General features: G+C 34.1%; 1 protein-coding gene and 1 pseudogene across 1 annotated transcript; both read left to right on the top strand.

Moving 5' to 3' along the window:
* The first annotated feature begins 18,259 nt into the window (after positions 1–18,259).
* LOC107897189 (rop guanine nucleotide exchange factor 12) lies at positions 18,260–21,121 on the top strand. Its single transcript, XM_016822548.2, has 7 exons — positions 18,260–19,057; positions 19,154–19,270; positions 19,368–19,522; positions 19,595–19,669; positions 19,752–20,024; positions 20,119–20,439; positions 20,517–21,121. Exons 1-7 carry the CDS (start codon positions 18,811–18,813, stop codon positions 20,877–20,879), a joined length of 1,551 nt encoding a protein of 516 aa, XP_016678037.2. The 5' UTR covers positions 18,260–18,810; the 3' UTR covers positions 20,880–21,121.
* Positions 21,122–22,430: 1,309 nt separating this feature from the next.
* LOC107897188 (30S ribosomal protein S17, chloroplastic-like) lies at positions 22,431–23,083 on the top strand (annotated as a pseudogene).
* Positions 23,084–24,542: the final 1,459 nt, after the last annotated feature.

Genomic DNA, 24,542 nt, shown 5'->3' on the forward strand with positions numbered 1-24,542 from the left:
GACCATATTAGGGAGTTCTAAGTATTTTTTCAGATTTGTTGAGCTTTTTACACCTGATAATGTCGAGATTTCTTCTTTTTTCCCCTCTGTTGTGTTCGAGCTATAGAAGATCGTTAATTTATTAAAGTTCACACATTGGCCTGAACATTGTTCGTATTCCTTCATAATTTCTTTCAATATCAACGCTCCTCTATTTGTTGCTTCACCGAACAGATACAATCATCTGCAAAAAGTAAGTGTGATATCTCTGGTCCCCTTCTGCTAGTTTTTGCTCCTTTTAACAAGCCCTCTCTCATTGCCAATCTCATCAAAGATGAAAGTCCCTTACTACATATCAGAAAAAGGAAATGACTAAGTGGGTCGCCTTGTCAGAACCCTCTAGTAGGTTGAAAATGTTTCCCCTTCTCCCATTAATGTTTACTGCATAAGAAACTGAGAAGATACATTTTATAATTAGTGCCACCCATTCCCCTGCAAAGCCAATCCGTAACATTACTTCCTTTAGAAAACCTTATTCAACTCTATCGTAAGCTTTGCTCATATCTAGCTTCACTGTTATATATCTTTTTTTCTCGGTACACTTTTGACGAAAAGTGTGTAAAATTAATCTTCCTGGGATGAAAGCATTTTGGGTAGTGTCAATACATCTCCCAATGACTTCTTGAAGGTGATTTGTTATTGTTTTCGCTACAATTTTGTAAATAACCATGTACAAACTAATAGGACTAAAATTAACAAGACTTGTGGGGTTTACAATTTTTGGGATAAACACAATATCCGTTAGATTAAGAGAGTCAAAATTCTTACCATCATTCAAAATTCCCAAACAGAAAATTTCAACATCTTTCCCTACAATGTGCCAGAATCTTTGAAAAAATAGTGCCAGAAAACCGTCAGAGCCTGGTTATTTAGTAGGCCCCATTCATTTCAAAGCCGAATGAACCTCTTCTGCTATATAAACTGATAATAAAACTGTATTGATATCAAAGGAGATATTGGTTTCAATGCCAGTTAGTAGGTGGGATAAATCCCCAATTTCATTAGATAAAAATAACTTCTAAAAAAATAAAGTAGCAGCATTTTTTATCTCTGTTTCGTCAATAATTTCTCCTCTTTCATCTAATTCCAACCTAGATATTGTGTTTATCCATTTACGAACTAGGGCATACTTGTGAAAAAATGTAGAATTTTTATCCCCTAATTGAAGCCAATTGACCCGTACCCTTTGTTCCCAATATATTTCATCTTTATCAATCTCCATATTAAGTTGAATTTTGGTATCAATAAGCTTTGCCATCGTATCTTCATCCTTCTCTTTCACCATTAGATTTTCAAGTTCATTTGTGAGCTTTCTCTTTAATCCCCCTTGACCTTTTTTAATTGTGTTTGCCCATCTCTTTAATCTGAACTGCAACCTTTCAAGTTTTTCAATTAGTGTGCCTATTGATAACTCCCAAGATTCCTTGATTTCTTATTTGATAGATTCCTCTATGGTCCACCACGCCTCAAATTTAAACTTTGGGATCCCAATACAAATATTTCCACTGTTTGTATTAAGAAGAAGTGGACAATGGTCCAATATTGAATGAGTTAAGTGTTAAATGTTGCCTTTTGAAAAAAAGATGCATCTATTTTTCATTTGCAACTCCCTTATCAAGTCTCTCCTTAATGTTTGTTTCTGGTAGATTCCTCATTTCCCATGTAAACCAAACCCCCGAATAGTCTATATCCACTAATTGGCATTCTTCTAAAGCCTCACGGAAGGCCTCTATTCTTCTCTCCTCCCTCGCTATACCTCAACTTTTTTCAAAGGAATACATAATCTCATTAAAATCACCACTTACCAACTAAGGATGATTTTGTTCCTGACCCAGTTTCCTTAACAAATTCCACGAAACATTCTTATTGCCTACATAAGGTGAACCATAAAACCTTGTAAATCTCCATTCTTCATTGACATTTTCCTCCTTAATCATCAAATCAATATGGCTTTTTGAGAAACTTCTTAAGCTAATCGTAATATCCCCTTTCCATGCCAAACATAGCCCACCTCTTACCACATCTCCTTTTGACCTTTTCCATACGTTTCTCATCAATTTTTGTCTCCATTAAGAAGACCATTTGGGGGTTATGATGCTTTAGCAAATACCGCAGCCTCCATACTGCTCGTGGACTCTCTAATCCACGGACATTTCAACATATAGTTTTCATTCCGTCCAGTCGGCTTGCCTTTCCATAAAAGTTGGGAACACAAATATGTTCCAAGTTTTCTACCGACACAACTGAGAAAGCTTCGATTTGTACGTCTTTTCCTTCATATTTCATTCTTTTTGCTCTATCTTCGTAAGGATTTCTTGTACAGCATTCTTCAGTATCTAATTCTGTAGATTTCCTCTTCCTTATTATGCTATCTTCATTACTTTGACTCTTCAAGACCAATGGACCAATTCTTTTCCAGCTTGTCTTCTTGACTGGATTTGATTTATCTTCCAACATACTATTTCTTTCAATTACCCTTTTATTTTTCTTCATTGCAGACCATTCCTCCTACTTCTTCTCCATCTTCTCCAATCCTGTTAATTGGAATTTATCCTGTAAACTCCAAACCATAGTATTCCCATATTTTGGTTGTTTAATAAACTCAGGTAGCGTTTCCGTGGCCCCTATATAAGAGCATTGAGGCATCATATTTTTTGAGAAGGCATTAAATTTCATACTTTCCTTTCCAATTAAATTTAATTAAGCTTTTAATGCTAAAGAGCATGGTGTATCGTCTTTAATTTTTTTTTTTTTTGCAAGAGTTAGCCCAAGATAGTCTTTGAAACTATGCCCCATTCTTCAACTTCCAAAGTAGAAAATCGGTAGCTTCTTATATTTAAAGAAGATCCATGATTTCTGTTGATTATCAGTTGAGACAAAAATACCTCTACAGAGGGGTTTTTGCACACCCAATTTGATTCTAAGGTGACACAAATCTCCATTGATTTCAGATCTAATTACTCCTCCAAAAGTAACCCGAATGGTATACAATAAATCTTTTTTGTCGAATTCTGGTAAACACGGTCCAATCTTAATCCAAAACGGGGAAGAATTAAGCTGAATCTGACTTCTTTCCATCGGTTTAACCAATAGATCAAATAGCACAGGGTTTTTTCGAAACAGCCATGGCTGCTCTTTCATAACTATCTCTAGATCTTCTTCAGTATCAAACACAATCAGAAAAAGATTTTGCCCTGCCAACTAAATCTCAAATTTTTTCCTCGTCTTCTAGATGATTTTGATCTGTGCCATAAAACTATCCAGATTGTAGGATTTTTCTGTCCATATTGTACAAAACAGAGTTGGTTTCACATTTGTTACTACTATCAAAAACTTAACCGATAATTGGATTAGTTCTTATGCCAGAAGGGAGATCTCATCGCCTCTCACCCTATCATCGCCATCGCTTTCCTCCATCCCATGCCGTAGTAGTTACTGCTTTCACTAGGATTCTAAGCAAAGCACTCTTGCCTCTATCTTAATGTTATTGAAGTATACATATTTTTTAAAATTTATTTTCAATTTGTTGGGGGGTACTTTAATATTTTTAGTTTAATTAAAACAATAAAAAAATGAATATGGTGGGTTTGAACCTAGTCCAATTGTATTAGTAGAATCTTAAATTTACCACACAATCAAAGTTTTATTTTGATTTTTATACATTTTATTTTTATTATGCACGAGTTATGTTAATTAGTTTTAAACCAAAAGTTTATTTATTTATTCTGTGTTATTTTTAAACACTCTTCTTTGTTTTAATAACGTAGCTTCCACAGGCATACATGTGTGATAAAATTTCTAGTATTGATAATGTTGTTGAGTTAGTTGGTGTACAAGCCAACTTGACACTAACTCAATATTGATGACGGCATGATTATAAACAATTATAGTGCATTTAATATTCTTAATATGATGTATTTACGTGTTTAAATATTATTTTACTCACGATTTAATCTATTTTTTATTTTAATATCATACATATTTTATGTGTTATTATTAATTAATTTCAAACCATTCGTTTTATTATTTATTATATGTTATTTTTAAACTACATTTATGTTTTAAGTATGTAGTTTCTACACGCATACACGTGTTAGAATTTCTAATAAGTATAATGTAAAACATCTCAATAGCACATACTTAAAAATATAGATTTATATTTGCTTTGCCTCAATAGTAAGATTTAGGTTTTCAAATTTTGAGATATGATGTTGGAGTTTCACTCCGTATAAATATACAGTTAATTTGTTAGTTAACTTATTTGACTTGAATTGAATTGATTATTGAGTGAATTATTTAGCTAAAATATTTCTAATAATTTATTCTATTCAAACTATTCTACCTTTAAAAATAGATAGATAGATAGATAAATTCACATATGAGACCATATACTATTTAAACTCAATATACCACTGTTTTATTTAACATTAATTATATATGTATTACAAAATTGAAAATTAGGTGTCAATTGAGTCTTAATTCGGTTGGCATTAGTTTTGTTGTCAGTGTAACATGATAAGTGTTCGAGTGTATTCAAACATATTTATCCTCATATTTAAGGGTTGAATAAGGGTTATAGTTAGTTCTAGGCATTCTATAAAAAATGAAAATTAGGTTAAAATGTGCTCTAAGCCTCTATAGTTTTTGTAACTTTAAAATTTAGTCCATCTGCTTTTCAAATTAAAAAATTACAATTTCAATTGTTGACACTGCTTTTTTTTTTAAAAAAAAAATTATGGTTCATTAAAATGCTAATTTTTGTTACATAGCTGTCAAGTAAGTATTTTTTTTAATTTCAAAATGTCACATCAATGAATTTGATGGAATAATTTTAAGACGACATTAACAATTAGACCTAAATTTGAAAATTTAAAAAATAGAAGAATTAAATTTGATGAAATAAAAGTAGAGAGCCTATTTTAACATGAAAATTATAAAAAAATTTATTTAATAAATATTATGTTATGGTTAGTTAACTGAGGATTTTGCTCTAATTGTTGCTGTAATTTCTCTTGGAAGACTCTCAATTGTGGTTGGAGTTAAAAAATATTCCTGGAATTGGAATTTGGGTTAGGATTAACTTGATCATTAGGAGTTGGGTATGGTCTAATTGAAGAACTTCTTGAGGAGATTTTTGAGGATTTGTTGTAGGATTTGCCTTGGGAATGAGAGTTCTTTATAAGATTAAGATGTGACCGGGGAATAAATAGTACTAGCAAAGAGGTTTCATTGGTGGGTGGGGTAGCTTCATTAGGGTTCTCTATTGAAGTGATTGAAATTTCTAAAGCTTACGTGATGAATGTTCATACTCATCACACCAATTGTTAAGGTTGTGTTGATATTTGTTCTTAGTTCCAGAATCAAATTTGTGCTTGGTTGCGATGAATCCATGACAATAATGTTGATCTTCATTGGAGTGAGAGCACAGACCGTTACTTGTACTCTAGCTTCTTGAGCTTTGATGTCCTATTGATGGGTCCAGCTTTGGTGTCATCTATTTATTTTATTATTTTTATGTTATTGTGTTTTCATGGTTCTTGGCTTGTTGTGTGTTTTTATGTTTGGGTAAACTACATTAAAGGTCACTAGGCTATTAGTAAATTTACGTTTTGATTATTCAACTTCAAAAAGTTACAAAATTGTCACTTAACTATCGAAAGTTCACTGGGTTGTTAAAGTCATCGTTGTATGATCCCTTCTTCGTTCGCACCTCTTACATCAATCGAAAGCTCTTCTTCCCATTCTCTTCTACGATTTAATTTTTTTCATGAAACAATTTAAAATGTCAGAAAGCTACGAATCAAAATCCAAACAACTTTCTTCTTTGATCTCTACCAATGATTGTGAAATCAACTTAGATTTAAGGTATGCTCTTTTACTCGTTGATGGGTAGAGATCCATCATATTGCTCACTGGATCGTCACTTGGAGCTTAGTAGCTGGACTTTTAAAAGGAAAAAAAACTTAATAGCCTAGTGACTTAAATAAAAACTTTCAAATAGTTCAATGATTTAAATGAAAACTTTTAAATAATTTACTACAGCAAAACAGGTTTTTAGCGGCATTTTTAGTGGCGTTTAGAACAAAAATGTCGTACAAGGTATACACTAGTGGCGCTAAACAGAAAACGCAGCAAAAGGTAGAGCTATAGCAGTGTTTATGAGGGAAACGCCACAAAAGGTCTAACATTAGCGGCATTTATGATAAAAACGCTGCAAAAAGTCCAGCATTAGCGACGTTTATGAGAAAAATGCAGTAAAAGGTCCAGCATTAGCGGCGTTTATGCTAAAAACGCTGCAAAAAACATTTTATTTTAAACAAAACAGCGTCGTTTTGCTCCCTACCTATTTATTATTTAACTTGTTCATTTATACTAATTAAAATACAATTTATTTTTAATTGAATATTTAAAATCTGTAAAAAAATTAATGACACGTAGAAAAAATTTAAAAGTAAAAACATAGAAAAATATATGTTAACAATGAAAAAAATTAAAATACTATTATTTAAAATAATTTTCAAGTTTTTTGGGTATATGACTGATTGTTTTTGGGTATGTTGGCAATGTTGATGAGCAGATTGATGATAAATTTGATGAAGAGGATGATCCTAATGAGGTGAACTTATGGAAAAAAAGAAGTATTTTTTTTAGTTACCTTATTGGGAGCATCACATTTTACGGCACAATCTTGATGTCATGCAGATTGAAAAGAATGTTTACGAGAACATCATTGAGACAATTCTGAATGTCGATGGAAAATCGAAAGAAAAACTTTAGAGTCGACTTGATCTAGTTAACATGGGAATTTGGCGTGAACTTTATCCCCCAATACTTCCGTATGGGAAATATAAATTGCTGCCTTCTACTTTTGCAATGTCGAAGAAAGAAAAAGAAGTGTTCTGCACGGTCTTGAAGGACATAAAGGTCCCAGATGCGTATGCATCAATTATATCTCGATGTGTGAGTCTTAAAGATTTAAGACTATATTCCCTAAAATCACATGATTATTACATCTTGATGCAAGATTTACTACCAGTTGCTTTACGGTGTTGCACGTCAAAAAATGTGACGTCTTGTATAATTAAACTATCCAATATAATGAAAGCTATTTGTGGCAAAGTTTTGAATGTTGAAGAACTTGAAAAAGTACAAGATCGAGCCGCATTGACTTTATGCAATTTGGAGAAGATCTTTCCACCTTCCTTCTTCACTATTATGGTGCACTTGGTAATCCATCTCCCTCATGAAGCAAAACTTGGTGGACTGGTTTTCTATCGGTGGATGTACCTTATAGAGAGGTGCTAATTTATTTGTAAAGTTTTTCATTCATTCATAAATATACCTTGAGTTAAAACTTTTGATAATGTTGCATATCGTCTTTAGGTTCCTATTCAAATTGAAGTCTTATTGTCATAATAAGCGTTATCCAGAAGGATCAATACCTAAAAGATACTTAGCAGAGGAGTGTATGTCTTTCTATTCTAGATATTTAGAAGATGTTGAAACAAGATTGAATAGACCAAGTAGAAATATTGGGCTCACTGATCATAATTTAGCTGAACCTTATTTATTTCGAAGTTATGGAGAACCAATTGGTAAAGTTGAAATTGCACACTTAGATGATATATCTTGGGTACAAGCATATCGATATGTTCTTTTTCACCACGATTCAATTGAAAAATTATGCAAGTAAATTTTAGGATTTGATAAATATTCATCTTTTTTATTTGTTTATCTTCTAACTAAGTAATCCACTTTTTAACATAGCGAGTACAAACAAGTATTGAGATATCGTTCACGCTCCCGAAGATTACAACATCGAGAGATTCATAAGTTATTCACAGAATCTTTTCATGAATGGTTAGGCCAAATGGTATGCAACTAAAGCTTTTATCGACAAATAATAATGTTTTCTCATAACATTTATAATTAATCAATTTACTTTTGATTCAATAGGTTTGGAGTGGAAAGGACGTCAATGACGAAGTTAAATAGCTTTCCCAAGGTGCAAATAGAGTAGTAAAAAGTGCCTTCCTCATCAATGGATTCAGGTTTCATACAAAATCTCGCGAAAGGTTGAGGAGGACTCAAAATTGTGGAATAGTTGTTAATTCTTCAATTACAAGTTATGCTAGTGCTAAGGACAGTAATCTTGTTGAAGGAAATGTGGAGTATTACGGACTTCTTATTAACATTATTGAGTTGGATTACTATAGCAAATAGAAAGTTGTCTTATTTCAATATGATTGGCTGATGTCAATACTTCTCATGGAATTAAAAAAGATCAAGTTGGTTTTACAATGGTAAACTTCTCTCGATTATTTCACACTGGACAACAATTGATAGACGAGCCGTATGTATTTTCTTCTTAAGTGAAATAAGTTTTTTACTCGAAAGATCCAACTGATGACGGTTGGTACGTTGTACTTCGTAACACCCCTAGAGACTTGTTTGACATGGGCAATGGAAATAGAGATGACGTCGACGAAAGATCAGAAACTTTACCTTTTCCAAAACAAAACTTAAATGAAAATATCCCTAGTACTAGTACACAATTTCAATGGGTTCACCAGGATGTGGATGAAGATATTTACAAATTATGATGTAGTAAGATTTTAGGATTTTTAATTATATGTAATATTATAATTTAAATCTTGATCATGTTAAATATTTGAACTATTTTATATGTACTATTATTGTTGTAATTAGTTACTAAAATTTCAACTATTTTATGTGAATTGCAAATAAAATGCCTAGAAGAAGATTACAAGATCTAAGTATTGTTCAAAATCCTCCAAATTCGGAAGAACAAATAGTGAACAACAAACTGGTATTGGATCTTCGAATGTTCCGAATACAGATGACAAACCTGCAAAAATTTAAAGTAATGTTCAACTTTAATTTACATGCGTGTTGACTTTTATTATTGATTTCTATTTCAAATTCTTATATTATAGTATACCATTTTTCAGCTGAAAGCGGTGGGTCGTGCAGAACTCGAGGACATACGCTACTAAAAGATTTATACGAGTTAAATTCTGCTGAGCATGTCAAAGTAGCTAGAAACAGTCCTGGTCAGCCTGTTGGATCAGAAGCTCGACTTTTAGCAGGATACTTAGGCATTATGGCACGAAATGCCAAACTGTTGCCTATCAACTACGATTCATAGCATCAGATGCCTAATAGTAACAAAAATTAGGCTCTCGATAATATTAAGGTAATAATGTGAATGTAATTTATAATACTTCGATTTAAGTTTCATTTATATTTACTTTCTAAACTTGTGTTTTCTGCAGGAGAGATTTGTTTTAGAGGTCTTGGATAAGTATGTCAAGAAGGCATTAGGAAAAAAATAGAGAGACCATAAAAGTGCTTTAAAAAAAGAATATTTTAAGAAAAATATAAGCCTTGAAGAGAAATTGCGAAATGTCCCGCTGGGAATGCTAAGGTATCAATGGGAAGATGCAGTTAAATTTTGAAATTCAAAGAAAAGAGAGTTATTACGTACTTCCAAACTTGTATAATTTATAGTATTTATTATATACGTAATAATAATTTCATAATATAGGATCGTGAGCGCGTTGGCATTACAAGTAGGCAAAAACAAAAATTCACGCTCACAGCTGGGTCAAAAAGTTTTACTTGTGTAGCTGAGGACGAGGTATTTTGAATTTATTAATTCTGTCAAATATTAATTAATTTATATTAAATAATATTTTTACTACTATATTGTAGGAACAATTGTCTGGTCAAAAAGTTGGACGCCTTCTGCTTTTTGACATTACACATAGAAAGAAAGATGGATCTCCTATGACTACTGAAGCTGTAAAAATTATGGTATATTTACTTAATAAATTTGAATTATTTTAAATATTTATTATGATTAATTATAATGGTTTAATTTGTCGTTTGTAATGCAAATAATGTTATGTTGCATTTTTTTATTTTATATTTCGTTTCTAACACTTTGATTGATTTATTAGGAGAAACTAAAGGATAAAAGGGTGGAGTATGAAGCGATCACTTCGAGTGATAGCTCTGTTAATCTTGACGACATTGATAACCGAGTTATTACTGAAGTTTTGGGTCTAGAAAGGTATGGTCGTGTTCGATTTCAAGGATCTTTTGTAAACCCAACTCAATATTTTGGATCCAGCTCGCAGCAATACATGCCTTCGGGGAGTCAGACTCAAGCTGAAGTTTAGAGGTTAAGAGACCAGTTGGCTCAGACGTAAGCAAGCACAGTAGAGCAAATTGCTCAATTTAAAGTGGAGGCAGCAGTGAGGGAAGCAGAGTAAAGCAGAAAATACGACGAACTCCATCAACAGCTTCAGAATATGATGAAGATGTTTCAGCAGTTGTAGAATCCGCCATCTTAGACGCGTGTTTTCTTTTTGTAAGAATATTTTAACATTATAACTTTTAACACTATTGTAAGAATATTTTGTTATTTCATTTATTAATTTAGATCATATATCTTTCGTTGGATTTGAAGTATAATTTGTATTTGTTATTTTTGGTTGGATTTGTATTTATTGTTTTTGGTTGTTACAAGAAGTTGTATATGAATGAAAATGGATGTAAGAAATCTGATAAAGTTAGTGACGTTTTTTCACAAACGCCACTAAAGAATAAGACTTGTAGCGACACTTTCACCAAAAACACTGCTAAAGTTTACGTTCTATAGCAGCGTTTGTATGGAAAGCGCCGCTAAAGGTCACGTTCTATAACGGCGATTATGAGATAAGCGCCACCAAAGGTCATGTTCTATAGCGGCGTTTTTCAAAAAGCTCCGCTAAAAATCATGTTCTATAGCGGCGTTTGTGGGAAAAGCGCCACTAAGCAAATATTTTTAGCGGCGATTATAAGCGCCGCTATAGGCCAAAAAAACGCCGCTAAAACCTGTTTTGCTATAGTAATTCAATGATCATTTTGTCTTGTTAAAGATGAGTGACTAAAACGTAAACTTACTAACTAATTAATGACCATAAGTATAGTTTATTTTTTATGTTTCTATGTTGGGCTTTAGTGTTCTCCCTCGTTTTTGTGACAAACTGAAGAATCCCTTTTCAAAGATTCACGAGATTTTCGAGTAAAAGAGTTATACACATTAATAGGATTAACCCCCGTTAATAGCTAAAGCTAATAAGAGATGTTACCTCTTGTGTTTCTTCTCTTTGTTGGAAGGGATATTTGCCTCGTTGGTCATGTTGGAGTTGTACTCAAACAGGATCCTATGTTTGCTTGATCTTTATAAGTTTAAATATGCTTAAGTTCATTGTATTCTTTCAAATTTTAAAATTTAATCTTTATACTTTAATTTTAAAACATTGAATCTCTTTAGTTTTTTGATTTTAAAGTGTTGGTCCCATCACTAACTCTATTAATTTTTCCATCACTATTGATGAGGTGGAATTTAAAACTTGTTGAAGGTGAATTAGCTCATTTGAAAGAAGTCTTTGAAGTGTCATATTTAGTAACGTTGACCTGATTCTCAATAATGGAAGGCATTGTCCCCTTGAAGGAAGGTTTCGTCCCCTTTCTGCAAAGAGCCGTGTACGATTCATGAAGGAAGCGCCTCAACCATACGTAGACATACAAGAGGCGATATGAGTGTCTCACCTTTGGTGAGATTTGAGCCTCTGACTTATGAAATCCCTCCAAGGGCGAGACGCTCACATCGTCTCTTGGTAGGTGATTGTACATCCACGTATGGTCGAGGCACCCCCTCTATAAACCACACAAGGTTCTTCAGGGGGAGGGAAGGACAAAATCCTCCACCGAGGGACAATACCTTCCATTGTTGAGGGATTGGGTCAATGTCCTCAAGAACGACACTTTGAAGATATCTCTTGGAGGAGTTGATTTTCCCTCAACATAACCATTCTTAAAAAAAAAAAAAGTTCTTTGGTAGAAATTTTTTATTTAGACCTTTTAAAATAAAGGGGTTTTTAATTTAATTGATTTTAGGTAAAAATAAAAGAAAAAAATATAAATAGTCACTTATGTATGATTTAAACTATGTTTTGGTCATTGAACATTAGTTTGTTATGAAATTGTCATTAACACTATGAAATTGTCATTAACGCTATCGATTTGTAGCAGTTTGGTCGTTAATTTTAGCTCATCACATCATCAAAATGAACACGTGGTATCAAACCAACTATTGAATAATGAGAATAGTCATCAAAATATTTCATGCTGACATGTGCTAATATTTGCAACAGTTGGATAATGAAATTTTGGTTTTATAATATCTAATCATATAAAAAATACTTTATAATACTTAAAAAATAATTTTCAACTTTTCAAGGTCCAAACTATTGTACTGTACTTAAAAAATTAGAGATAAAAAATTTAAAAATAAAATAAAAATAAAAACAATGAACTATAAATAAAAAGGTTAAGGTCCCACAATTGTCGTTTTATTTGTAGAACGTCGAGAATATTTGATTCAACATGAAAATTACCCTAACGATTTGATGAATATTCCCATTATCTAACTATTGGTCTAATGCCATATATTCATTCTGATTTTAGGGGTTTAATTTCTAAAATGAGGAAGTAATAAGAGACAATTTTTTATTTTATAATTTATTAGAATGTTTATAAATTTTTATGAAATTTGTTACTTTTATAAGTTTATATAAATTGTTAAATGTTTTTAATATGTTTTATTATTTTTATAATTTATTTGAAAAACCTATAAGTTTTTATAAATTTAATATTTTATTTTTTATAAGATTATATAAAATTTTAATATTTTTATAATATTTTTACGTTTTCTTACTATTTTATTAGAAAAACAAAAGATTACCTCCTAATTGACCCATCAGTTAATTTTAAAAATTAAACTGATGAAAGACGAAAATTATTAATAGCTATTATTAGAATATACCCATACCCCATACCTTGCCCATACCTTTCCCATACCTACCCATACTTTGGAAAGGTCAAAGTTATGGGCACCAAATATTTTATTTGGTGTTGGGCATGGGAAAATAGCAATTTTTGGTCCCTAAGTGAATAGTGACTTTGCAAGGTGGCCCTTGAATCTCAACTATAAATAGGCCAACCATTGCTCATTCTCATCATCCCACATTTGCCATTCTCTACTTAAGGCATTGTTCTCTCTCCCTATTTGTAAAGTTTCACTTGTATTTTGGAGTGAAATATATTTGGTAGTGCCCGAGGACGTAGGCAAGATTTGCCGAACCTCGTTAAATTTTGGTGTTCTTTACTATTTAATGTTCATATTTTGTGAGTGTGATTGTAGTGATTTATTGTGCTATTAAATTACGATAGAGGGATATTCTGGCTAGGAAAGACTTGGTACTTAAGTGATCCTCGTGATTCACCTCTCTTTCCTGGGAATTGAACTTAGTGTGATTTTTTAGTACAATAATTTTACTCTTTCACACGCTTCCGCGCAACAATTGGTATCAGAGCCAAATTCGTACTTGGGGAATACGACCGTTTACGGTACTATTCACGTATACGGCACTATTCACGTATACAGTACTATTCACGTATACGGCACTATTCACGTATACGGTACTGTTCACGTATACAGTAATTGGGATTGAGGAGAAAAATGGCAGCAGCATCGTCATCAGCAAGGACTACTGTGACAAATGCAAAATTTGAAGTAGAGAAATTTGACGGTACCAATAATTTTGGTATGTGGCAGTGTGAGATCCTGGATGTCTTATGTCAGCAAGAGCTGGATATAGCCCTTGAAGAAAAACCTGACAAGATGGATGACAAGGAGTGGGCCAAGATCAATAGACAGGCGTGTGGTACAATCCGCCTATGTTTGGCCAAAGAGCAGAAGTACTCCGTCATGAGGGAGACATCAGCGAAGAAGCTGTGGGATACATTGGAAGAAAAGTTTCTAACGAAAAGTCTTGAAAATAGACTTTATATGAAAAAGAAACTTTATCGATTCACGTATGCACCCGGTATGTCGATGAATGACCATGTGAACTCATTCAATAAAATTTTAGCAGACTTGCTAAATTTGGATGAGAAATTTGAAGATGAAGACAAGGCATTATTATTGTTGAATTCCCTTCCTGATGAATATGATCATCTTACCACCACATTGCTTCATGGGAAGGACACGATCACATTTGATGCAGTCTGTAGTGCGTTGTATAGATCTGAGACTCGGAAGAAAGATAAAAGAGATCACAGAGATACAACTGCAGAAGTCTTAACAGTAAGAGGTCGTTCACACAGCAGCAAACCTGGTAGAAGGGGTAAGTCCAAAGGGAGACCCGCCAAAGATGAATGTGCCTTTTGTCGTGAGAAAGGGCATTGGAAAAAGAATTGTCCTAAGTTACAAAAGGGCAAGTCTATTTCTAATGCATGTGTAGCGGAGCATGATGAGGAGTCAGATTTTAGCTTGGTTGGCATGGCAATGGCATGTCAAACGGATGAGTGGATATTGGATTCGGGATGTACTTACCATATGTGTCCTAATAAGGACTGGTTTTCTAGTCTTGAAGAACTAGAAGGTGGAGTTGTTTTTATGGGCAATGATAGTGCCTGTAAGACAATGGGTGTAGGTACAATCAAATTGAAGAACCATGACGGATCAATCCAAGTTCTGACAGATGTTCGCTATGTACCCAGCTTGAAGAAAAATCTCATCTCATTAGGGGCCCTAGAATCTAAAGGGCTCACAATCACTTTGAGAGATGGATTACTAAAGGTAGTAGCTGGGGTATTGACGGTGATGAAAGGCACTAGAAGAAATAACTTGTACTATTTAAATGGAAGTACAGTTATTGGATCAACATCAACAGCTTCTGCGAAAGATGCAGATTCAGAGGCTACTAGGTTATGGCATAGGCGATTGGGACATGCTGGTGAAAAAGCTTTGCAGACTTTGGCGAAGCAAGGCTTGTTGAAAGGTGCAAATTCTTGCAAATTGGAATTCTGTGAACATTGTGTTCTGGGCAAGCAGACGAGGGTAAAATTTGGTTCAGCAATTCACAATACGAAAGGAATTCTGGACTACGTTCACAGTGATGTGTGGGGACCTACCAAAGTGGCTTCTTTGGGAGGTATGCACTATTTTGTCACTTTTCTTGATGATTATTCAAGAAAAGTATGGGTGTATCTAATGAAAAGAAAAAGTGAAGTTTTGGATGCATTTCTGAAGTGGAAGAAGATGGTGGAGACTCAGACTGGTCGAAAGGTCAAACGACTTCGATCAGATAATGGTACTGAGTACAAAAACGATCCATTTCTACAAGTATGCCAAGATGAGGGCATTGTGCGACACTTCACTGTTCGAGATACACCACAGCAGAATGGGGTGGCAGAACGCATGAATCGGACTATACTGGAGAAAGTTCGATGTATGTTGTCCAATGCTAGATTGGGCAAGGAATTTTGGGCTGAGGCAGTTACATATGCGTGCCATCTAATTAACCGATTGCCATCAGCTGCAATAAATGGAAAAACTCCTATGGAGATGTGGACTGGTAAACCTGCTACTGATTATGATTCTTTACATGTTTTTGGTTCCACTGCATATTATCATGTAAAAGAATCTAAGTTAGACCCAAGAGCAAAGAAAGCATTATTCATGGGTATAACTGGTGGTGTAAAAGGATACCGTCTCTGGTGTCCTGATACAAGGAAGATTGTTTTCAGTAGAGATGTAACTTTTGATGAATCAACCATGATGAAGAACGAGGATTCACAAAAGGATGACAAAACCAGTAGTACTTTGCAGCAGGTGGAGTTTGAAAAGGTTAATGATGATCCAGCTAATATTGAAAGAACAAATGATGAAGAAGTTTCGACCCAAGAACTTCTACAGCAACAAGATTCAATTGCATATAGGAGGCCAAGAAGAGAGATTCGTAAGCCTGCTCGCTTTGACGATATGGTGGCCTATGCACTTCCAATTGCAGATGATGATGTTCCTTCCACTTACACAGAAGCAATAAGTAACTCTGATGGTGTAAAGTGGAAGCAAGCTATGAATGAAGAAATGCAGTCTCTTCATAAAAATAGGACTTGGGAGTTGGTGAGACTGCCCAAAGGAAAGAAGGCAATTGGATGCAAATGGGTATATGCAAAGAAGGAAGGATTTCCTGGTAAAAATGAAATTCGATACAAGGCTAGATTGGTAGCAAAGGGTTACGCTCAGAAAGAAGGAATAGACTACAATGAAGTGTTTTCTCCAGTTGTGAAGCATTCGTCTATTCGGATTTTGCTAGCCTTGGTTGCGCAATATGATCTTGAACTAGTTCAGCTTGATGTGAAGACCGCGTTTTTACACGGTGATTTGGAAGAGGAAATCTATATGACTCAGCCAGATGGATTCAAGGTTGCTGGAAAAGAAAATTGGGTTTGCAAACTGATAAAGTCGCTTTATGGATTGAAGCAATCTCCGAGGCAGTGGTACAAGCGATTTGATCAGTTCATGAAAGGGCAAAAGTACACAAGAAGTAAATTTGATCATTGCGTGTATTTTCAGAAGCTACAAGAAGGAACTTTCATATACTTGCTCTTATATGTTGATGATATGCTAATAGCATCTAAGAGCAAAGTTGAGATTGAAAGATTGAAGACTCAACTCAATCTCGAGTTTGAGATGAAAGATCTAGGAGAAGCTAAAAAGATTCTCGGCATGGAAATATGTAGAGATAGAGCTCATGGCAGAGTTAGCTTGTCTCAGAAGCAGTATTTGAAGAAAGTACTACAGCAGTTTGGCATGAACGAGCAGACCAAACCTGTAAGTACCCCGTTGGCTTCTCATTTCAAGCTTTCTGCACAACTATCTCCTTCGACGAATACGGAACAAGAATACATGTTGCAAGTTCCGTATTCTAATGCAGTGGGTAGCTTGATGTATGCAATGGTGTGTACAAGACCCGACATTTCACAGGCAGTTAGTATAGTGAGCAGGTATATGCATAATCCTGGAAAAGGACATTGGCAAGCTGTGAAATGGATTCTACGGTATATTCAGAAGACCGTGGATGTTGGATTACTGTTCAAGCAGGATAATACACTTGGTAAAGGTGTTATTGGGTACGTTGATTCTGACTATGCCGGTGATTTGGACAAGCGAAGATCAACCACCGGTTATGTGTTTACACTTGCTGGAGGACCAATAAGTTGGAAGTCTACACTACAGTCTACAGTTGCATTGTCAACCACAGAAGCCGAGTACATGGCTGTAACAGAGGCTGTAAAGGAGGCTGTTTGGTTACAAGGTATGGCTAAAACCTTGGGGTTGGTTCAGGAGCATATTAACGTGTATTGTGATAGTCAAAGTGCTATTCATTTAGCAAAGAATCAAGTCTATCATGCACGTACAAAACATATCGACGTACGATTCCATTTTGTGCGGGAAATTATTGAAGAGGGGAAAATTTGTCTTCAGAAGATCAAGACTGCAGATAATCCCGCAGATATGATGACCAAGGTGGTAACAGCAACCAAGTTCGAACATTGTTTGAACTTGATTAATATCCTGCAAGTTTAACAGTTGAAGAAGGCACTATCAAGTATTGTTGTCAAAAGCAGAAAGAATTGTGTGAAGATAAGATTATCCTAATCAAATCTTCAAGGTGGAGATTATTAGAATATACCCATACCCCATACCTTGCCCATACCTTTCCCATACCTACCCATACTTTGGAAAGGTCAAAGTTATGGGCACCAAATATTTTATTTGGTGTTGGGCATGGGAAAATAGCAATTTTTGGTCCCTAAGTGAATAGTGACTTTGCAAGGTGGCCCTTGAATCTCAACTATAAATAGGCCAACCATTGCTCATTCTCATCATCCCACATTTGCCATTCTCTACTTAAGGCATTGTTCTCTCTCCCTATTTGTAAAGTTTCACTTGTATTTTGGAGTGAAATATATTTGGTAGTGCCCGAGGACGTAGGCAAGATTTGCCGAACCTCGTTAAATTTTGGTGTTCTTTACTATTTAATGTTCATATTTTGTGAGTGTGATTGTAGTGATTTATTGTGCTATTAAATTACGATAGAGGGATATTCTGGCTAGGAAAGACTTGGTACTTAAGTGATCCTCGTGATTCACCTCTCTTTCCTGGGAATTGAACTTAGTGTGATTTTTTAGTACAATAATTTTACTCTTTCACACGCTTCCGCGCAACAGCTATATTGAATTTATTTTATAAGATTATATAAAATTTTAATATTTTTATGTTTTCTTACTATTTTATTAGAAAAACAAAAGATTAAGTTAGAGATGACCTCCTAATTGACCCATCAGTTGATTTTAAAAATTAAAGTGATGAAAGACGAAAATTATTAATAGCTACATTGAATTTTTTTATTAACAATAAGGGTCGAATTACGTGGGAATTAAGTTTTTTAATTTTTTCTGGTACCGTTTCAGGCTATAAAATTTTTGCATGTTAAACGAGTGGTGAGATATTGTAGCATAGCATTCAGTTCAAAGCATGGTTTGACTATGGAATCGAAACTGAACCATCAATTGTTAAGCCTTTTTCTTAAATGAAAAAAAGGAAAATAGACCCTTTCAAGAATAAACTAAATTTGATTTCTTTGATCATTTTTCTCCTCGTTGGTCTCATAAACATGCACCCCACGTTCATCCATGTCTCAAATATGGAAAATCCAACCCAACTTTACATTCCCCTCCATCTCACTAATATCCCCATTTTCACCATTTATCTCTCTCGACCTCATTTGGAAGAGGGGATTCTTTTTCATATATCTCCTGCAACAAACATAAACAACGTTAAACATGGTTGGTACACTTGGGTTGTTTAATTTCCGTGGTAAGAATGAGAAGAGACGTAGCAAAAGTATGAGCGTCGGGAATGGTAGTGTATTAGAAGGGTCAGCGGCTGGGAATGAAGAGGCTGCAGCTGGAACTCAGGGATCGGATCATCCGAGTGATCTACCTGAATCGGATCAAAACGAGAAGCTGAGGCAGGTCATGGATGATTTGGCTGCTACCTTCCAAGCCAGAGAAAAGCAGCTATTAACTGGCAAGTTTTCATACATGTTTCTTCTTTAATTGCCTTCAATGTATTTTGTATTGTAGATTCCTTGTTATGAAGATTTATGCCATGATTTTGATTCAGATATGGAGCAGATGAAGGAAAAGTTTGCTAAATTACTGTTAGGAGAGGATATGTCAGGTGGAGGAAAGGGGGTTTCATCAGCTTTAGCACTGTCAAATGCCATTACAAACCTTGCTGGTATTGGTCATTAAGAATGTCCTTTTTAGTGTAATAGATAGAAAATTTCTCACTAATATTCATCATTGTCTTATGCGATTCCCCTGTTGGGTTTCAGCTTCTGTGTTTGGTGAACAATCACGCTTAGAGCCTATGACAGCTGAAAGGAAATCAAGGTGGAGAAAAGAAATAGATTGGCTCTTGTCTGTGAGTGATTGCATTGTTGAATTTGTTCCTTCTCAACAAAAAGCCAAGGATGGATCAAACATGGAGGTACCTTTCTCTCACTATGCCTATATCTATATCCATATACATATGCATTACTTTTATTTCTTTGATTTTTAGATAATGGTGACAAAGCAACGATTTGATCTTCTAATGAACATTCCAGCCCTCCGAACACTTGATACAATGCTTCTTGTAAGGATTATTTACAGATATAAATTGAGCAATAAACTAGTAGTACCTCATTTAATGATTAAATTGGTTTTAAAATGAACAGGATTGTCTGGATTCATTCAAAGACCAAGACGAGTTCTATTATTTGTCAAAGGATGCGACAGATGAAGAGAAAGGGAACAGCAAAAGAAAAGATGACAAATGGTGGCTGCCTACTGTTAAAGTTCCGGAACAAGGTTTGTCAGATGCAGCAAAAAAGAACCTGCAGAGCCAAAGGGAAGCCATGACTCAAGTGCTTAAAGCAGCAATGTCTATTAATGCTCAAGTTCTGACAGAGATGGAGATCCCTGAAAACTACCTTGACTCCCTCCCAAAGGTAAACAAAAGGAAGATGATGAACATAGCATAATTTCCATGAATCCACTGTCATAAAATAATCCTTCCATTTATTTTTGGTTGATTGTGTTTAGAATGGGAGAGCTAGTCTTGGTGATTCAACCTATAGGAGTATCACAGTAGAATTCTTTGACCCTAATCAATTTCTCGCAACTACGGATTTATCAAGCGAGCACAAGATATTAGACCTGAAGAATAGAATAGAGGCATCAATTGTGATATGGAAGAGGAAGATGCACCAAAAGGATGGGAAATCAGCTTGGAGCTCTGCTGTTAGCTATGAAAAAAGAGAACTGTTTGAGGAGAGAGCTGAGACCATCTTACGCATTCTGAAACATCAGTACCCCGGCATTCCTCAATCTTCACTTGACATCAGCAAAATCCAATACAACCGGGTAACCATACCTCTTCTGCTCATACATATCATTTATGCATTGGAACTTGTTAAAAGGACTTGTTGTTGGTATCACAGGATGTAGGACAAGCTCTCTTAGAGAGCTATTCAAGGATACTGGAAAGCTTGGCCTTTACAGTGTTGTCCAGGATAGGAGATGTGCTCTATGCTGATTCTGTTGCTCGAAACCCGAGTCAAGCAACATCCAAGAGCCCGGCAAATCAGAGTTCAGGAAATGACAATGAAAAATCGAATTTGATGACCCTCTCAGACTTACTTACTTGGAGTGGAGACCTACTCGACAATGACTTTGAGGACAGCAAAGATTGCAAAGATGACTTATCCAAAGATATGGATGAAAAGAACCTAAACGTAGCGACTAGCAAGGTTTCGTATGTTGAATCCTTGGGTGGAGTAAGAAGCCCAAAAGAACGCCATTAATGAAAGCAGTTGGAGAGATAGACAACTATATGTATGTATGTATGTATGTATGTATGTATGTATCATATTTCAACGTAGATATTGGATTACTCTTGTTGACTTGTAGGCTGCTAGCTACATTCAGTATTTTCACATGGCTTCCTTTCTGTAAATAGGGAAGGAAACTAATACTATGAAGCTTAAAGCTTTCCATGTATGCTGTCATTAAAATACCAAGAAAATAAATTGTAGTTTGGTAGCCATTTAATATGATTTTATTTTTAGAAATTCATGTTTTCTTTAATAGTTGTTTACTCCCATTGATTGTGATATTCCTATAGGTTTTCAGGCAGCTTTCTTACAAGGAACAGTGGCAAAGAACACTATATATTGAATCAGAGAATTTAAAACTGAAAGACACCAGTTAAGCATGAAACAAATGGCTTTGATTGATACCAAAAAGGTCACATTAACTAATAGAGTCAAGCCTCTGATTATTATCACTGAGTTCGACTCTCAATGAAAGCAACGGATGATTTCAAAATCACAAAATTCGTTGCAAATTTAATCAGTACCTCTAATACTTGCGGGGGTAATAAGCTTATGTGTTTCGCTCCAATGTAACATCAACCTGCAACCAACTCAATTTATCCAATTTATTCTAATTAGAAGTTAAAAAAAAAAATTCAAGTTAATTAAATTGACGAGTTATATTTTATCATATTAATTTAATTTAAAATTTAATAAAATTCAAATTGAATTGAACCAAGTGAAATTGTTTGAAACCAAATATATTTGAAAATTTTTTCAAAGTAAAATAATAAAAATGAATAAGATACTTTAGTATTAGTATGATAAACTTGAATCATAAATTAACTTATTTAGCTCCTCAACATTATTATGTTAGAATATTTTTAAATTTTTAACTTTCTTTATATATTATTTAATTTTTTTTAAAATTATTAAATATTTTTAAAATATAATTTTTTGAATTTTTATAAATATTTTGAATTCTTGAAAACTGTATTGATTATTTTTTCTAATTTTTGTTGAGAGAGAGACCAATTTACTCATTTTTAAAATTGACAAGGACCAAAATGATATTTACATCAATTTCTTATTTGAATTGTAAAATTCAACTCGATTCGAACTCGAAACTCAAATTACTTAGTTCAAGTTGACTCCAATAACTCAATTTGGTTGCCTTAAATTTTAATTTTTTTTTACTTTTTGAATTAAATTAAATTTTTACCGTAGATATTAATTACCAACTCAAATGTGATATGATTAATATATTATTGTTTTTTTAAATGATAACAAACATTATTAGGATAGTACTTTTTATCTTTTTTGTATTTAAAAATCCAACACATGTATTATAATTTTTACATAAAATGTTTTTTTATGAAATAATCTAGTATTTTATTAAATATTTTGTAAATTTGTGGAATGTAAAATTGTGATTAATTAATTGGACGGTTCTCACTCTCAACTAGCAATATATCCAACGGTCCCAACTCCCAACCCCAAAATTCCCAATCCATAACATAATAGAAATAAAATAGAAAATCCACCATTCCCTTACCCCCCCCCCCAACCCCCCTTCTTCAACTCCCAACGCCAAAGACATTAACCCAAAATGTCAATAGCCTCCTCTCTGCAATCTCTGAAATTGTCATCACCATTTCTCCATGACGGCTCAACCTCCCTTCTCGTCTCTCAAAGCCCAATTCTTCCCTTCCTTGCCAGCCACTGAAATCCCCGGCTTTTCTCCCTCCAATCAGGGCAATGAAATCCTTGCAAGGCAAGGTCGTTTGTGCTACAAATGATAAGACTGTGTCGGTGGAGGTGGTGCGCTTAGCCCCGCATCCTAAGTACAAGAGGCGTGTGAGGAAGAAGAAGAAGTTCCAGGCTCATGACCCTGATAACCAGTTCCAAGTCGGTGACATTGTGCAGCTGGAAAAGAGCAGGCCTATTAGCAAGACCAAGACTTTCTTTGCTGTGCCCATACCAAGCAAGAATGGGAAGCCCGGGAATGAAGAGACAGGGGAGCTTGGGATCCCGTTGGAGTCAAACCAGCCTCGAGAGCAGCAGGCTTAGTGTTAAACTCCTTGGGATGTGGCCCTTTTGGTGCGGTAAATTTGTAATCTTTTACAATTGTGCTTGTGTCAATGTAACAATTGTCGTTTCCAATTGATATGGATTGTTTATTGGGTTTGTGATGATATTGGTGCTTCAACTTTGATGGGCTTCTTTGTTAGTTAGTAAATAAGTTAGTGATCAAGCAAGGTTGGGAGGCTGTTTGAGTCTGGACGCAAAGGAACTTGATTTAGGCAAGAAAATTCTGGGTACTATTGGATTGGGTTATGAGCATTTCTAATTCACAATCTTTAATATCTAAATTTATATTTTCAAATTCAAGTTCCCAAAGATTTTATTTCAAGGATTGTAATGAATAATGATAGAGAAGTTAAGAAGGCTATTGTGATAAACCATCTTCACATTGTTTCGTCTTAATGTACAAGATTCCACAGGTTACATGGTTAGTTTAACGGATGGGAAGCTGTTTGTTAGGATTTGTAAGCAAACAACCTCCTTCGGCATCATTGCTCTTCTTGTGCCTAAAAGTGATCACTAACGTCCTCTATTCGAGCCCGTCAGGAAGAATGGAGAAACCTGAAGTTAACATCGCAATGCTGCTTGGGTTGCATCCTTTGAGCACTGACTGCATTCAAGTTATGTCCACGGGAGCAAATACCACCATGGATTCGAAAGCATTAGTGCAACTGTCTTGGAGCACCCCCAATGCTATTCTCTTCAGATGCAATTTTTATGTTGCCATCCAATGCCTGGTATCAAAGGCTAGACACGACCACGGTCCGATTCATGGTGTGGACAGTTCTTTTTAGCATCCAATTACCATACAATGGCCATTGGATGATGCAACCTAAGGGACGTTTTCTGCATTTTACCAAGGATGCATCAATGTTTTCACTGTTTTCTTAAACTTTGTCGATGGAAACATTGAACAATCGCCCATTGTTCAGCACTCAATGCTCACACCAATGGCGCTCAACAACATCTAGATACGTTTAAAGATTGAATTTTTAGCCGATAATAACAAATATTATTAATTTTTTTAAAAAAATTTCCATTCATTTGGGTGGAAAGTCTGAATTTTTTATACTAAATTTTGTAAACACTAATTTTATATTAAAAAAGTAATTAATAAATTAGCTAAAAAATAATTATATTGTATGATAAAAGTAAATATTGATTTTTTTAAAATTATTTATTTCTTAGTTTTAATTTATTAATAAGATATTTTATATTATTTTAGATAAAATTTAAATATGATAATTTAAATCTCTCATTGTTTTTTAAAAGAATAATTTATTTCAAATATATAATTTTTAATAAAATAAAATTAATTTGATATTTTCAATAACAAATGATAAATAGCTATCTATATACTTATCTTATTTAATATTTTTTTGTTAAAAATTTTATATTGAGTAAAAAATTAAAATGATGATCAAAATAAATTTAAAATATTAAATATCGAAAGTTTTTATTTGACATCATTAATCAAACACGCTTAATCCCATCCCATTTTGTGAACAAGCATTTTAATAAAATTTTAATTTTTTTGAATAAATCATATTAGTTTAATGAGAAAAAAGA

This window comes from Gossypium hirsutum, chromosome A10 (assembly GCF_007990345.1).
Source record: "Gossypium hirsutum isolate 1008001.06 chromosome A10, Gossypium_hirsutum_v2.1, whole genome shotgun sequence".
NCBI classification, from domain to species: Eukaryota; Viridiplantae; Streptophyta; class Magnoliopsida; order Malvales; family Malvaceae; genus Gossypium; species Gossypium hirsutum.